Genomic DNA, 17921 nt, shown 5'->3' on the forward strand with positions numbered 1-17921 from the left:
GTAATCTCAGAATCAAGGGTATGGTGTGAAATGCTCAGTTACTTAATGTTTTTGAACCTGGCTGTAATGAGGGAATGTAAAATGATTAACTAATGGAAGTGTTGTTGTTGTTTTTTTTTTTTTAAATGAAAACACAAGGAGAGAATGGGGATCCTTAGGGTTCACTCAACTTTAAAATGGGTACAGTAAGGTCACCTACGTGGCTCAGTCGGTTAGACTCAGGGTATGAACTCACTTCGGGAGTTCGAGCCCCGCGTCAGGCTCTGTACTGGCAGCTCAGAGCCTGGAGCCTGCTTTGGATTCCGTGTCTCCCTCTCTCTGCCCCTCTCCCGCTCGCACTCTCTCTCAGAAACAAACATTAATAAAAATTAAAAGCAATAAATTAAAAAAACGTTGAAAGGTAATAAAATGGGGGGGGGGGGGGGGGGGGTATAACAACAGTACCGGCATTGTTTATTACATGGGATGATGCACATCAAAGGCTCCACACAGGGCTGGGCCCCTGGGAAGGGTTTGAGGATGAGGACGATGATGATGGTAAAAGTGGGAAGTTATTATTTCATGCAACTCATCCGAAGTCTTATTATAGCCACTGTGAGCAAGCCTTCCTGCGGAGACTCAAGAGACCCGGCGGCCAGGGCTCTGATTCCGTACCCGCTCCGTATCCAGCAGCGGAAAGAGCGCGCTGCCTGCAAGCGGAGCGTGGCCGAGCACCCACTCTAGGGGCCGCCTCTTGTGCCTCAGTTTGCTCCCCTGCAGAGTGGGAGTCGCAGTGGCAACTGCCCTGGAGCTCCTGTGCTGACGAACCGAATTACCCGCGGGGCACGGAGACCAGGGTCTGGCTGGTGGGCGCTCCGGAGGGACAAGGGCGGAAGCCCCGTGGCCGTGGGAAAGGGGCTCTGCCAACCGTGGGGTGGTCTCAGAGGCAGGTCTTCTACTCAGGGCCTTTACACCTTGCCCCACACTCCCGCGCGCAGTGACACCGGGGCAAACTTCACTCCAGTCCCAACTAAGTGATCAACACCAAGGCAGTGCGGTCTGAACCCCTGAGTACGCGCCTGGCAGCTTCCTTCTTCCTGGAACAGAGGGCACCTCCGGGCCGGGGAGCTCCAGGGGGCAGGAAGGGAGGCAGATTGCCCGGAAATGCTGGCCGAGCGAGAAGGCTGTAGAGGGCATGTGCGGGGCGGAAAATCTAGAAGCCACCGGGGTGGCCACCCTCGTGCCAGAGTCCTCTCCCTCACCTCCCTTTCTCAGCACCTGCCACCTTACTGGTGGCATTTACTGGTGGCCACTCTCAGCTGTCACCTTACTGACACCCTGCCAAGTACACGCGTCTTTTAACCTTCCCAACATCCTGGTTACGGGGCTGTGTTATGATCCCCGTTTTTGAGCGAGGAAATGGAGGCACAGAGAGGTCAAATAACTTGCTCTGGGGACACAGCTCGTAAGTGGCAGAGCCAGGAGTGGGCATCAGGAACTACTCAGCTCCAGGGTCCTTCCTCCCCTCCCCCCCAACCTGGGCCCTCTCTCCTGCCTTCTGGTCCCGCCCACCACGTAGGAACCCTGGGCCTCCAGAAACCCTGTCTTGGGTCCTAAGCAAAAATTGCAAGCTAGTAAGCAAAGCCCGAAGCTAGATCCCCAACACAGTTGAGGGTTCAGGAGGCGTAAATGCCGACCTTGCCCTTACAGTCTAAGCAGACCTGCCCGTGTCTTCCCTTATTTCTCTGCGAGCTGGTCTGCTCACAGTGGGAAGAAGGGTGGTTAAGCCATTTCACAGGGCTTCCGAAGATAAAGACAACTAGAAAGCACCTTTTAATCAGAGCTCCAGCGATCCCAGCTTGTTTAATAGTTTTATAGGTATTTGTGAAATAACACTCTGTGACTACCTAAAGGGCACTATTGTCTTTAACAAAAACACCTCTTTACAGGTAAAGCAATAAATGTTCTACTTAAAAACATAACCAAGAGGAGGTAAAAAAAAAAAAAAAACAAACACAAAAACAACCTTAACTGGATGTAAAATAATGTAAATCTGCCACTGCCTCCACAGCTAGATGGGTGGAAAAAAGGTAAAATGGTATTTTATAGAGGCCACAGGGAATTCTGAGCGTCAATTCGGACACAAATTGATTTTTTATGCTGCTAACACTTACTGCTCCAACAGCAATTTCCCGAAGTCTAAGGATAGTCGGGGGGCTCTCAGAGTGGGCCCTACCTATTCACCCCACCCTGGGCTCAGCACACACTGGGCCTTTGTTCCCCATCAGGAAAGAGCCCCCATGGAAGGGCCATCTCTCCCCTCACAAACCCATTTCACCAGAGTCTTCCCTATCCCCTACTTGGTGTTAGGGGCTGGGGTGTAGGAGAGACCTTAGACATAGTCCTTGTTTTCAGATGATTCACAGGACGTTTGGCAGACCAAAGCATCACCTTTGAAACACTATTCAGCCACCAGGTGCAACATGCAGTAAGTGTTGACAGAGAATTCAAGAAGGAAACACAGGAGGGCTGAGGGCCCTGAGCACAAGATCAGACCATCTGGATCAGATCTTGTACTCAGCTGTGAGTGCGTGGGTAAGTCCTCTAGCTTCTCTGAGCCTTAACACTCTCATTGTTTCTATCTAAGAGGAGTGACAGGGTCACTAAATAGTGACCTAATAATAGTAAATTAAGGAGTGCTTCCTGTGTGCCAAGCACACAGAAACCTTATCTCATAGATTCTACTATTATTCCCATTTTACAGATGACAGATTGAGGCCCAGAGAGGCTAGGAAATTGCACCAAATCACCCAGCAGGAACATGGCAGAAGCAGGCACTCAAACCTTTAGCGATCCTGCCTTCAAAATAAAATAAAAAAAAAATTTTTTTAATGTTTATCTTTGAGAGAAAGAGAGCACAACAGGGGAGGGGCAGAGAGAGAGAGAGAGAGAAAGAGAGAGAGAGAGAGAGAGAGAGAGAATCCAAAGCAGGCTCCAGGCTCTGGGCTGTCAGCATGGAATCCACTAACGGCAAGATCATGACCTGAGTGGAAGTCAGACACTTAACCGACTGAGCCACCAGGTGCCCTCAAAATATGAAAATGTTTTGTAAACTAAGCATGGTCCAAATCTATGGGATGACCATTAGTTTTCAATACCCACAGAAGGCTAAAGGGCTCTAAAATCTACACTGGTCTTTTCTCCAGAAATCTGTCCCTGAACAGCTCTGGCTTTCCCTATTTCTTTGGCATAAATGTGTCAACAAAGCTAGGACAACGGATATGGTTGGTGGTGTCTTATCATGCAACCCAGTTTCGGCCAGTGAGATATAAAGGGAAAGGGTTTCTACTCTCACAAAAGGGGAGAGCAGTGCTTGGAGCTGTGGCAGCTATTTTGTGACTAGGAAGGAGGCACAAAAGGAGCCCAAAGATGGTGACTCTGATGGGTCGATGGCCCGGGCTTGAGGCTGCTCACCTCCTGACTTTCTGCTCTAGAATGCAACTCCACGTCCTTACTATTTCAAGCACCTTTATTCGGATTTTCTCTTACTTACAGCTGAACGTACCCAGCCTGACAGAGCTCACTTTGTTGATACTGAGGTTGCTAAATCTGCTCAGTCACCCTCACCTACTTTGCATCTGGACATGGTGTTCAGGGCATTCCAGAGGATACAAAGTAGAGCCTGGCACTGATCCTGACTGGGAAGTATGTAAAGACGAAGAGAACAATTGTGAGATACACATAATGAATTCTACTACCATGTAGAAAACAGTAGGTATGGGCGGAGTGCTTTGGGGGGTCCAGAGAGAGGTTACCTCTAGCTTGGAGGAGCTTTGTCAAAGGGTGAGAAATCAGTGAAGACTGCGTGGAGGAAGGGGCATTTGAACTGAGTCTGGAAAGGAGCTGCCTGTGCAGCGGTACATGAGGAGGCCCCTGCACCGTGACATACTGGGCTTCGATTCTAACTAGACTGGCCAGGAGCAAGCTTCAATCTTCTAGTCAGGCTACGAGGTCAGGAAGTCGAGAAGAAGAGTCCCACTTCCTTTTGGTAGAATGGAGGGTGGAGGACTTGAAGAACTGTGTTTGCCTTTCCAAAACCACCACCTGCCATCTGAGGGGTTCCGTTACTATTTATGGAAACAAAAGCTGAAGAAGAGAATACCGTTCCGGGTTTCTAACCATCGTCCTCGGCGCTCACATGTAGCATGTTGAACACTTACCATTTACTATCAGGAGCTGTCGTAAACGCTTTGCTAATTCATTTAATCCTGCTCTGTTCATTTAATAACTGCTTAGTGAAGTGGACACCGTTATTAGCTTCACTTAGCAGATGAAGAAACAGAGAGAGAGAGAGAGAGAGAGAGAGGTTCAGAAATGTGTCCAGAATCTCAGAGCTGCTGGGGGTCATCACTAGGACACGACCATTCTCTTAACTGCAAAGCCAAAAGGCCACCAGTCAAGGTGATAAATGTCGAGGGGCAGTCCCAATGTGCCTGAAGATCTCGATAGATGCTCTCAGGGCATACAGGCTGGACAGACAGTCCAGCAGAGGAGGCTCAACCTCCTCGGCTTGGCATGGGGCCCCATGGAGCCCACTCAACCTGCAGGACGCCACGGGCTGGTGAAAGGTACCACTTTCCAGGCATTTGTATGGAGCTCACGTCCACGCAGAGGAGAAATGACCTTTCCGGGCCTCTGCCACAGCCGGGCGTGGCCGGGTGACTATGTTCTGCCCAATGAGATTAAGCAGATGTACAATGTGACAGCCTCTGGGAAGCTTCCTTAAAAGACGGCTGGTGGCCACTTGTCCCCTTTTCTACAGCCCTACTTCTGTCCTGCTGGCTGGAACGTGGCAGAAGGCTGGGCGTGGGTGAGCCAACACTTTAGACCATGAGGTGGGCTGCGGATGAGAGACGGGAGCCTGGGTCTGTGAGGACGTCCCAGAGCAGAGGCACCCACCAGCACCAGACTGTGCACCCCAGAACTTCTTGAGGGACAGAAGTAAACTTCTCTGTTGCTTAAGCCCCGGGTGGCTTGGCTCTCTGTTTCCTGCAGCAGAATTGCATTCTGATGGATTCAGCAACGTGCCTATCACCAAGAAGGGCTGTTAGAAGGGCAAGGGTATTTGGAAGATGCATGGGCCCAGAACCCAGAGAAAGGACCAGAACGGAAGGACCCCGTCCTTTTGTAAGCAGGTCGCGAACCGCCAGCCCTGACCACACCCCTCCCTCGCCTTTAGGTAGTCAGTTGTTCAGATGTATCATTGTGGTCTTCCGTTCACATCTGTCTGGCGGGATGTCGTCTGCTATAGATTCTAAACACACAGACAGAGGGATCAGCGGTCACCTTGCCCGTAGCGCAGCTAATCCAAAAACCGTCACCCATCGACAATGAGTGGCCAACCAGAAAGAATGGTGAGAGGACACTGTGCTCTGCAGACCTTACGATCGACAAGAGAAACGGCTCAGACAGGAAAACTCTTACAAATAAATGACGGGAACTGCTCTGAGGTATGATGGCTAGACATCGCATGCTCTTTTCGGACCTCAAAACAAACATACAAAGCTAGGTTTCATGATCACCTGTTAATAGATGAAGAAACGGTTTACAGAGGTCCGGTGACTTGCCCAAGGTCACACAGCCTGTTAGTAAAGTGACCGAGCTCGGATTCACCCCCAAGACTGTCAGACCCTAAGCCCCGCCTGTCGGGCACCGTGCGACATAACACCTCGGGCGCTAAGGTACACAGCACCTAGACAGACCAGCACATTCGTGTTTCACGGGTGGCTTTACCCACCGTTCCTTCACACACCCTGGTTGGTTAAGGTACCAAGGAGATAGAAAAAATAAGGTTGCAGGGGGCTGGGAAGATGAATCGAAGGCCTGGGAAGAGGCATTTCCCCACGCTGTTTGCATACTTTGGCAGGGAAAGGATGATCCAGCTACCTCATTAAGTCCTCACCCACATTCCTGGCTCACAAGGAGGGATGTTGCCACATCCTTGTATGATACCTTATAATACCTAGAAGGTAATTTTTTAAAAAATGCGTTTAAAAAAATACTTTATCATAACAGGGCTTAGGCCAATAATGGCTTTCATTAAATAAAACTATAAAATATCTAATTTCATTTGAGAGCCAAATGAAGGTCAAGAGAAAAGTCTGGTTCTTACACCAAACTGAATTTTATGTATTCTTTTTTTTTTTTTTTTTAATATTTACTTTGGAGAGAGCACAAGCAGGGGAGGGGCAGAGAGAGAGGGAGACCCAGAATCCCAAGCGGGCTCCAGGCTCCGAGCCGTCAGCACAGAGCCCGACCTGGGGCTCGAACTCATAAACCGTGAGATCACGACCTGAGCCGAAGCCGGACGTTTAACCGACTGAGCCGCCCGGGCGCCCCACACCGAACCGAAGTTTAGAGGAGAGGTGGTAGGAAAGAAGAAAACTACTTCCAGAAGTCCAGTAGAAGAAATGTGAGCCACGAGTTAAAAGAGCAAGTCTCCAAAGCTTCTGATCTGAGGCTTTTCTTAAGCTGGAGTCAGCAGCCCCGAGACATGCTACCAGATGCCCCCTCTGGTGCTGCTCTTGCCTGCCCTACCTCCCCCTCTACCTCATTTTCCTTCCCCCAAAGACCGAGAGCCCAAAGTTTCCGGGATCATGGTATTTTACCACCACCCCTCACCTCACCCCACCCCCGCCGCCCACAGAAAAAGAGGGAGGAAGGCCTTTTCCGTCTTGAAGAAAAAAATTAATGGAGAAAATTTCCTCAAATCTAAGTTTCTCTCTCAAATTTCTCTGTACTTGCCAGCATTTGCTAACGTTTGTTCACGACAGAATCGAGTAAGACTCTGTCTGATGAAGCCCAAGATGATTGATTTCGGTATTTTAGGCTTAATATGAGTATTTCACGGTTTGTGTTTTGGCGAAGACCCCACGAGTTTCAGATTTATGGATCCTGGTGAGGCATTTCCATCGCTGTGTCCCCAGAAAAAAAAAGAAAGAGACCCAGGCTTTTGGAGGTCAGGGGGGGGGAAAGGCAGATTCCAGTTCTCTATTATTTTCTCTGTTATGTCAAGCCCTAGATTAGGGGCTGGCAAACTTTCTGTAAAAGGCCAAGACAGTAAATATTTAAGACTTTGCAGCCTATATGGTCTCTGTGCCAACTACCCGACTCTGCAGTTATAGGCAGGACAACAGCCACACACACGACAGGAAATGAATGTGCGTGGCTGCGTTTCAATAAAACTTTATTTATAACGACAGACAGCAGGGTCACATTTGGCCCACAGGCTCTTGTTTGCTGATCCCTGCGCTAGACAATGGTAACTTCAAACGGAATGCTGACTTTGCCGATGTCAAAAAAAGACATACTGAAAAAAATGCCTTTTATCTTCACCATGATTTGCTATAAACGTGACCGTTCCCTGAGGAGTACAAGTATAAATAAGGATCCTTAACAACGCAGAGTCACATTTGAGCCATAAAGAAGAAAATTAAATACTTTTGTATTTAGGTAACTAAATTATTTTCTAATCCCAAGATTATGGGTGTGAGAAGAAAGGGTATGAAGAGGGAAGTCATTTAAAGCACTCATTTAACGCTTGTTTTTCATTTTCCACTTCTTGCCATCAACTGGGGAATGACTTACCTAAAATGATTATAAAAAATGGTTTCACTTCTTTGATCAGGAAGCTCAGAACAGTAACTACGAAGTTAGTAATGGTTTCGGTATTATTGCAAGTCATAATGGAAATGATTTGCACTATGGTAGAGAGCAAAAGGGGAAAAAAAAAAAAGCCCAAGAATTGTTAATTAACTTCACTGTTTCTCCACAAATGCTAGGAGTATTAAAAACAAGATTGCTGAAGTGCAAACATCAGGATTTAATGAACAATGGGATGTAATTGAAGTAACACAGAATGACTTAATCGGGACAGTGGGTTGTTTAATTATGGGGATAATGGATCTTCTGAAAGGACAAACTAATGGAACACAAGGAGTTAGGGAGTGGTGGGGAGAGCCAACGTGTTAAAGGAAGCATGTAGACGTGAAACTCTCGCTAGAGATAGCCGGGACTCTGTTACATATGAGATATTTTATTAAACATGACTGTCCCCAAAATGGTAACTACTGGGTTCAAAAAGGCAGACTGGTGCAGGCTGGCATAAGTCTTCAATAGACCGTAGTGGAGGCATTAAGATTTCTATAGACATGTATCTGTACTTTTTCTAAGAATTTCTAATAATCTTAAAGACGTTCTCATAGATATGAGGACGAGGGCAATAATATGTTTGTCGGAGCACTGTTTCCCAGGGTGCCAAGATGCTATCTCTCAGATACAGCAGATTGGCAGGCTCATTTCCTGGGTTTAAGAGTTCAAAAAACCATTTCTCGCTTAACTTTGATTACAAGTCAACCTTCTCCTGCTAATTCAGCACACTTTGCTACGAGTTATTGGGTTTTCTCATCTCCTCTTGAAAGTGAAGCAAATGTCCTTTCTCCCATGTGGTGCACTTTCCTAGAACTGAAGTCTTCATGCCTTCCTTCGCGCTCCCAAAGTTTCAGGGGAATCTGCTCTGAAATCACTCTCTCGACACGGACACAGCACAGCCCACAATCTCAGGGTGGGCCCGAGGTTCTCCAGCAGCAAATTGAACACGCCTAAAACGTTGTAAAGGGGGAAGGAAGAACCACGGAGCAATAAGCTTATTCCTCTTCCAGCTGTCAAACCTGAATCCCCTGATACTAGAGGAAGTTTGCATGTGCGCAAACCCGGCTCGACGCTGGCATTCACGGGGGTGACCGTGTGTGGGGCAGCCTCTTCATCGAACGCCAGCCTGCAATGCCTATATAGAGAAGGATGTTTCCCGTGATACCCGAGTAAGTATGGCCATATGGGGCTTTTTGAGCAAAGACAGAGGAATTTTTGCAGTGAGCAAAGAATTGCCTCCCAGAGCCCATTTGTCAGTAGAATGATTTCACATATGAGAAATTGGCAGGATGTCTTTGTGTTCTAGAAAACACCCCAGACCTCGGGGAGAACACATCCTAATCTTAGAGGTGTGAAACCTAGCTCTCGGGTTGTTACATGAGGTGCTGTGTTTCTGAGCACTTAGCCAAACGGGAGTTTGGGGGGCCCCTTTTAAATGTGTCCCTGTCGTGGCACCAGGCTCTGTCATTTCAAGTTGCTCGTGTGGCTGCTCTTGTTTTTTTCTCTGACTTTTCTTTCCTTGAAAGAATTTACACACACACACACACACACACACACACACACACACACACACACAGAATCGAGTTTGTTCAGCATACCCTGGTTTTCAATTACATAAACCACCTCAGGCAAATTTAGAAAATCAAGATCTCAAACCACTGGGTGTACATGACGGGGTGGGGGGGCAGTCAGGAGGGAGGTAAGAAAGAGAGGGAGGAGAGGAAGGAGAGGGAGGAGAGGGAGGGGAGAGGGAGGGAAGAGGGAGGAAGGTGAGTAGAGAGGGAGGGAGGGAGGAGGAGGGAGGAAGGAAGAAAATTATAATACGATGGTTAAGGCTGGGGGAACTTGCCTGAAAGGAAATGAAAAACCTGAAATTTTTATATTGACCTTCTGCCAACATTTTGTCACACAAGCATAGCCCAGATCATGTGCCTTCTCCAGAGCTTCTAATATAACCATCCACCATGAAACAGGTTGGGGCAGGTACAATACAAGGGAGTAAAAATCATTTTTAAAGGCAAGGCCCCTGGAAACGAGCGGTCTACCCCTTTTCCAGTTCCCATCTACTGGCAAATCTGCATTTGAAAAGAAAGATCTATCTGGATTTCTAAATTCATAATTTCCCATTAGCCTTCGCCCCAGGGGCTATAAAGGAAAAGAGAATCCAAGAATTAACATGAATCCCTTCAACATCAAGAAACATTTGGATGAAGAGTTGAGAGTTAACAAATCCGAAACACATGGTCTTAATTGACTGTGAAATAAATAACGTTTCAAAATGAAAGGCGGAAAAAGTGTTTCCATGTAAAACATTAGAAAGGACCCAAACCTCCAAAGTTGCTTCGGGCATTTGACTCCTTCCCCACTCCCAGCTGGGTCCTCTCCTTCCCTCTCCTTCCTGCTGGGGGTTCATGCTTTCATGAAACTAAATCAGTGCTACACTTCCCCCAACCTATACACGCTCACAGATATTTCTCTTTGGGAATCCTTTCTCTTTGGGAATCCGTGGGGCCAGGAAAATGTTTCAAAGTGAAAGCATGAACATCCCTGGGGGTAGGACCGAGGCCCTGGGTCCGTCTTCAAACAGTCATAGGGGAAGGTGTTGACAGGCCCTGATGCAAACAAAGTTTTTGTTCTCCAAAACACCCTGCCCTCTCTGAGCAGGATGTACATTAGAATTATCTGGAGTGTTGAAAAAAAAGTCTATCCGTGCCTGGGCTTTGTCCCCAGCAGTTCTGATTTAATCAGTCCTGAGGGGAGGCCCAGGCATCGGCCTATCTGGATCTGCGTTTCTAACAAGTGCCCGGGGAGGGGTGAATTAAATTTAATACAGATTTACACGGCCCGCACACAGCAGTCCGTGTCCTAAGTGCTTTACAGAACACTGACTCTGCACCCTTGCGACACCCCATGAAACAGGCAGGCACCATGATTGTCATCTCCACTGAGGAGACTGAGGCATAGGGAGCTTTGGAAACTTGCCCCGAGTCACGCAGGGGCAGAGGCAGGATACAGCGTGTGCCTCTTCATCACTATATCAGCAGTTCTCCTGGGGGGTCCGGGACCAGCTGCTTCTGCAGGGAGCGCTTTAAAAATGCAAAATCCCAGGCCCTCCGCAGACCTACTGAATTAGAAACTCTGGGGTGCTGCCTTGCAACTGGTGCTTGATGAACTGTCTAGTGGATTCTGATGCATGTTAAAATCTGAGAGCCACTGCCCCTCGCCTCTTGGCTACAGACAGTTGTAGTAACGGAAATCAGAACACTGAGAAATGTTGACTTTCTGCTCAAGCCTCCTGCCTTGTGGATGGCAGTTGGGCGTGGTGCCTTCAGGGCAGGGTAAGCTGCATGGGGCAGTGACCTAGAACTCGAAGCAGCCGATCTGTGGACTATTCTCCCACCAGAGGATGTAACCATAACACAGCCCACAGCGACGTGGTGCCTTCTCCAATTAGGGAAGGAATTCTTCCAGGATGATACCACGGTTCTCACCGTCCAGAGCTAAGCCACAGGAGACTCAGCCCCCTGACTGAGTAATACCAAAACCCCACCATCATTTTCTCCTCCTCCTCCACTAACGAGATTGTGAAGAAGCCCAGAGTCTCCATGAAGCTGAAGATCAAAACCAAATGACGGCGATCTCTTTCCCCAGTCTCCACGAGCAGAAAATGCCTAAGTAATTTCGGAGGTATTTGCCGGGCTTGGCCCTTTCTCTAAAATCTGTGAGCGCGCAGGAAATCGGTCTCTCTTCCTTTAGGAAGGGAAGAGAAGAGGGTGGTGGGGGGTAGGGATGGGCGAAAAGGAAGTTCTCCACTGGGTGAAACCTTCCAGCAGCCAGGCAGTCATCTTCCTGGAGTGACTTACAGCGTTCCTCTAAAAATATCTATGAGATCACAGAACATTAAGTGCATGACACCAAACATTTGTAACTAATCCATGAAAATAAAGTAAGGGTGTCATGTTGCATGGGGAACACAGTGGAATTTGTCTTGTGTTATCGTTCTAAAATAAGACGGCCTCAATTTGGTTGAAATACATCTTCACACATTGTCTTCCAGAGCAGAGCCGTTTGAGAAATTCTGATTGCAATTATAAGTGCTGAATAGGGAGCACTTTGCATTTCCTTTGACGACGCTGAAAGCTATAAGCTATCCTGATATTAAAATCTTTGGAAATTGATGAGCACCCCAGGCATCATTACAAGTCTCCCCACCCCCATCCCAGTAATTAAAATCTATTATGTGAACACGTGTTAATAGTTTATCAACTACTGTTTTTAATTAACTCATCGTCTGAGGCCTCCCACAGTAGGAATGATACTGCTTCATTTTAAGTGACCCCACCCCCTCCCTACCCCCCACCCCACCATCCAACTCCCAGCCAGGCTTCTTTCCGAGTCTGGAAGGAAGGCTTCACCACCAACATACCACAGTACTGAATTCTGGAACCTGCCACAGCAGCCAGTCTTCGTTGAGGGTGTACAGGGCTTTGCAAGTGATCACATCCACGGGACCCTTGTTTATTTTCTGGTTCAAGGTCGTTACCAGCAAATAGAATGGCTCTCCAACCGTCTCCTGGGAAGAGACACAAAGGCGACAGTTAGCGGTCTGCAGAACCCACTGTACTTTCTTCCAAAGAGTTAAAGTTTCAGTTTATGGCAGTGCGACAGGAGACAGGAGGCGGTGTCTTCTAACAATCCACACGAGACTCCCAAGAAAATACACACTGCTTCAGTCAGGATTGGGTGCAAAACTCAGGAAGCGCCTCCTCTCCCCACACATGCAGGCACAGACACACACACACCCACACACACACACACACACCCAGAATTTACAGTCAACAGCAGCACGAAGTTCTCAGAGGATGGTTCTATGACGTTTAAGCTTCTATATGGCAGACGGATGCTCATATTGGCTAATGCCTATAGGAGATACAGAGGCCTAAGCTTTGTTTACATTCTTATTGAATCGCCCTTCTGAGCAAACCAAAAATAAACGGCATTAGAACGCACACACGATAATTAGCTCTGGTAACCAGAATAAATGTCAGAACATTTTGTACGTTTGCCAAGAGGGTACTTTTTGGTGTTAAGAGCTTCTCATGAAGGAAGTGGCCTTCAGTTATCACAATCCGTAGCCTTCCTCCCTTCTCCCCTGGTGCCGGCCAGCACCCTGTGGTTTGCAGAGCTGCGGGTGGGACATGTACCGGCACCCTTTGCCTTTGCTGGTGTGGGGCCACTCGTGTACCCTAACTCCCTTCCCTGGGCCAGAGCCGACACCATAGCTCTAAGGCCTTCCTCCCAAATTCAGCCCATCCCGATTGCTTCTTGCTCCCAACTTCTGCCGTGTGCATCTGTGCCTACACCAGGGGCTACCTGCCACCCTCAGGGGGACTGAAATGCCTCCACTTTGCAGCCACACTGTGCTTGCGTGGGCTCTGAGCGGCTCAAGTGGGAGGCTGGTGTGTTCTTCCATTTCAGCCTCACAGAGCATGCAGCCCCGGTCCTCAGTAGCATATTTGCTAAACAATCAAGGTCTACAATCAACAGACAGTAACCAAACGTGGGAGAGGAAGAGCCAGGAACCTGGAAGTCAAACTGCCTTGGTGATGAGGATACCAGCCAAGTGGCTAAGGCTCGAAGCACCCGTTTACCGTTCAGTGTCACAGCCCGGCTTGAAAAGGAGAAATTCCACTGGGTCTCTCCCCTGCTCTCCCCTGAACAGGTAAACAAAGACCTCTTTCAAGATTCTTGGGATCTCACCCCGCCACCCCCTCCCCCAGCCTGCCCATCCCATGCTTTACCCTCCCTGCAAAAACATGTGCCCTCCCCAGTCCCAGGGTTTCCTTTGGTCCCCTTCTGCCACCCTCCATTCCACTGGCTTCCCTTTATCATGCTTCTCTTCCCTGCTGACATGTCCTGGAGTCTCTTCCTCAGTGGAGGACACAGTTGGAATGTTCAAAACTTTCCCAGGTGGGGAGAGAGCGGGGACTAGCACCTGACATTTAAATTCTTCTGGGAAACTTCCTTTATCTCATTCGTGGTTCGCAACAACGCTGCTCTCTCCTCTTGCCCTCGGTCCCCTTGGGTAATGTCCTGGCTGCAAACTTAGAACTTTCACTTCTCTTTTTCCCTCCAGCACACATCAGAGACAGGGGTGAGTGTCCTTACGAGCCTTGTGGGCTGGATGTGCCCACAGAGGCTGCGGTTAGGGGTCAGGTGGGCTCAGCGGGGCTGGAGCGGGGTGGGAGGGCAGCTATGGACTCCATGGCTTTGGAGTCAGGAGTTCCCCAGAATTCTCCAGAGTGCAGCTAGATGGAGGTAAGTAATATTTTGCCTTACGCTGTTATCCACACCCAGGGTTCTAAACCTGGGTAATCGTCACCAGAATTCCTTGGGGCTCGTGTAAAAAACTCAGATGCCCGGACCCTACTGTAGGCCTACAGATCCAGAATTTCCGGAGGTGAGGCCTGGGCCTCTGTGGTTTTAACACCTTCCCAGGGGATTCTGACGTGTATCTGGCTTAGAAAACTATGAGGTCTGGCACTATTTTTTAAAAATGTGTGTTTATTGGCAGCCTTTCCTGCCCATGGGTCCCATCCCCGTGCTTTAATAAAATCACCTTAAAAATGCATTTATTTTGAGAGAGAGGGAAGGGAGGGAGAGAGCGTGGGGGAGGGGCAGAGACAGAATTCCAAGCAGACTCCGTACTGTCAGCGCAGAGCCCGTCATGGGGCTCGATCCTACGGACCGCGAGACGGTGACCTGAGCTGAAATCAAGAGTTGGACGCTTAACCAACGGAGCCACCCAGGCGCCCCCTCTCCGTCACTATCGGACACAAGTTCTAAGTTAGTCACAATTGCTGGGGGCTTAGGTGTCTTATGGGACCAGAGAACACAGCTCCCCAGGGTTAAAGCCGGCTGTGGGGGAGTGCACCTTCCAGAACCACTCCTGTGATGGGAACCAAGCTCGGCCCCTTCACCTTCCTTTTCTTTGTGAGACCAGACTCTGGCCCTGGCTGAGCCAGAGGCTTTCATGCCTGTGATCTCCTCCTATCCTTAAATCCTCCCGTAAGCCTGCGGTACCCGCCTCACTGGGGAAGCAGTAAGCGGGGCGGCGAAGAGCTCTCAAACCCTGGTGCTTTCCCAAAACCAGCTGTGGGGTCCGAGGAGAGCCACGTCCATTCTGTGTGCCCCAATGCCCTCATGTGCAAAATGGTCATCAAGATACTCCTCTCACAGGGTTAAATGAGAGGATGCCATGAGAAAAAGAAAGCAAAACTCTTAGCATGATGTCTGGAACACCCAATAAATGGCCGTTATTAGGAATACTTCCCTCACGGAGCCCTGGAAGTGGAGAGGAGGAAGTCACCGGGGGGGTCACAGAGCCAGTGGCATCCGGGCAACAGGGTGTGGGGCAGGGTGGAAGGACCAAGGCTGTCAGAGTCCCCCACCCCCTTGGGCTTCTGATGTGGGACGTCAGACCCTCTGCAGCACAGGGAATTATTCCACTGAGAATGAAAGCCGCACTGACTAGCTCACTGCCACTTCCTCCTGGTGCGCGCACGGCCCTCACCGTCTCAAGTGCTCGACATACTCTTGAATGAGCACTGCAAATTCTTGACCCAGAATCCTCTGCTCAAGGGAGCCGTTTGGGCTTAGCGCCCAGATTTTTGGAACACCCTCACCTCTTTAAGGCCCCAGGGGAGCAAAAACAAGGCTCCAACCGGCACTTGAGGGCTCAGATCCCAGGAGAGAGGGCTGGAAAGAAACTTAAAACCAGTGACCATGCCCCCCTACGGAGTGGACAGAAAACAGTCGCTCAGGTGAGACGTACCATTCCCAGAGACGCACAGCTAACTGGGGCTGACATGAATTTAGAGCCCAAACCTGCTGCTTCTACCCAAGACTCCCACTCCAGGGCTCTTTCTACTACCGCAGGATTCTCAAATGTAAGGCGCAGGCAATGACTTGGAGAAGCTTGGAAACCACCCCCAGGGCCTGTGATTCAGTGGTGGGGCAGGAGCCTGCCTTTTAAGACTAAGACCCAGGACCCAGGTGTGGGGCCAGCCGCCTCTGTCTAGATGTGGTTGTGGCTGAGGCTAAGATGGTCGAAAGCAAAAACATTCACCCCAGAAGTAACTGCTCAACACCTCCCCAAAGCGTATGATGATTTATACCAAGTAAATAGAAAAGGCGGCAGATTTCATTAATCTTAATAAATGGGTAGCGCCTTGGGAGAGGAAGGCATCGGTTAAAAAAAGAAAAAAAAACAAGAAAAAAACGTTGTGCATCTACTTGTAAGATTGCATTAAACATTAAACTAAGCACAGTCTATTTAAAGTGCTGCTTTTGGATCTAAACTTAAGTAGCACTGTTAAAACCTGTGGCATAACAGTGTATCTTATTCAAAGTTTAATTAGATTTTGGAACTAGCTACAAATACACAATTATGCAGTTTTGCTGGAATCTGGATGGCTGGTGAAATTAAAGAAGGTTAAGAATCTTCTGTACAGGGGCCTCAGAGGGCTGAACGAAGATTGGGTTCAACAGAACACTCTTCTTTTCCTATTAATATTTTATAATAACAGCCAACATTTATGGAGTGCTTACTTGGTGACAAGCAATTACATGCATTTTCTCATCCAGGCTTCAGAACAGCCCTAAACTACTCTTCCTCCAATTCTATAGGTTATAAAATCAAGGCCGAGACAGGTCCGGAAGGCTCGTTTAGTAAGTGACGGGAGTCCAGATGCAGACCGGGAGGCGGGCTCCAGGACCCATGCTCTGACCCACTGGAGTCTGCACAAACTTTGCATTCAAAAGGATGTTAAGGGGCGCCTGGGTGGCGCAGTCGGTTAAGCGTCCGACTTCAGCCAGGTCACGATCTCGCGGTCCGTGAGTTCGAGCCCCGCGTCGGGCTCTGGGCTGATGGCTCAGAGCCTGGAGCCTGTTTCCGATTCTGTGTCTCCCTCTCTCTCTGCCCCTCCCCCGTTCATGCTCTGTCTCTCTCTGTCCCCCCCCAAAAAAAATAAATAAAAACGTTTAAAAAAAAAACAAAAAAAAACAAAAAAAACAAAAAAAACACAAAAGGATGTTAAGACTCAATCAGGCTACAACCACATTCAGACAGTAACTCCAACTGGAACTCAGGGGGCGGGCGGCTTTTGGAGACTTGCTAAACAAACAGAATCGTGTGGAAGGACTGGTTAGAATGGAGTGTAATTAGCTTCCTGTATTAGTAGGTAAACGGGTATTTCCAAGATGCTTCAGAGGCCCTTCGAGTCACGTGCTCGCTTCAGCATTTGAAATATTCTGTCCCCTCAGTCTCTTCTCTTAACTAGACCGCCTGGGCCCTGGTTGTTAATTAGCGGTGTGATTTATACCCAAAGCCAATGGGTATAAAATTGCAGTTACACGAGACAAATAAGTTCTAGGAATCTGTGGCACGACATCGTGCCTACTGATAACAACGCTGTTTTACACACTTAAAAATCTGGTAAGAGGATAGGTCTCATGTTAATTGTTTTTACTACAGTGAAATTGTTTCAAAGAGAAAAAAAAAGTTTTACCTGAGGAAATTCTAAATGAGTCACATTTACACAGATTACAGCAAAAACAATTCTTATTTTCCCCTCCACTTGCTCCTGCCAAGGACCAAGTCTCAAAGAGGTTAAATGCTGACACCATGGAGTGTTCAGGACTTACCCTGGCAAAGGCATTAGCATCTGCTAAAAATAACCACCTATTGTCTTACCTCTGACCGGCCAAGGGATAGGACACTTACCCGCAGAAAACCAGAAAGGCAGACCGACATCCAGTTTGTGAGGAGTTTTTCAACCACAGACTCTGTGCGTCTCAGCATGAGTTTAGGCTGCATGTTACTAGACTGTTCCATCAAGTCCCTGGTCAGCACCTCCAGGATGCTGGTTAGGTAGACCAGCTTGGTTTGCAGGGCAATGGTCAGGAAGGAGGCAAACAGACACCTGTTTAAAAATAGAGCTCTGGTTACAATACTCAAGACGTTGAAACAACTGTCCATCAGCACATGAATGGATAAAGAAAATGCGGTATATTTGCGTACCCCCCCCCCCCCCCACAAAACCCCCCCCCCCCCAACCCCGAATACAGTTCAGCCATACAAGAGAATGAAATCTTGCCATTGTGAAAACATGGATGGACCTTGAGGGCATTACGCTCAATGAAAAAATCAAAGACAAATACTATGTGACTTC

At 48.5% G+C, this 17921-nt stretch overlaps 1 protein-coding gene across 2 annotated transcripts in view; it reads right to left on the reverse strand.

Moving 5' to 3' along the window:
• The window catches only part of PLXNC1 (plexin C1), a 149650-nt gene that overhangs the window by 26640 nt on the left and 105089 nt on the right, over window positions 1–17921 (reverse strand). For both annotated transcript variants that reach the window (XM_040491228.1, XM_040491227.1), the window contains exons 20-21: window positions 17474–17672; window positions 12116–12262 (exon numbers count right to left, since the gene is read on the reverse strand). In XM_040491228.1, coding sequence (XP_040347162.1) covers window positions 12116–12262; window positions 17474–17672 — 346 coding nt within the window. The remainder of the gene's footprint in view (window positions 1–12115; window positions 12263–17473; window positions 17673–17921) is intronic.

This window comes from Herpailurus yagouaroundi, unplaced genomic scaffold (genome assembly GCF_014898765.1).
Source record: "Herpailurus yagouaroundi ecotype Mexico unplaced genomic scaffold, PumYag 182, whole genome shotgun sequence".
Taxonomy (NCBI): domain Eukaryota; kingdom Metazoa; phylum Chordata; class Mammalia; order Carnivora; family Felidae; genus Herpailurus; species Herpailurus yagouaroundi.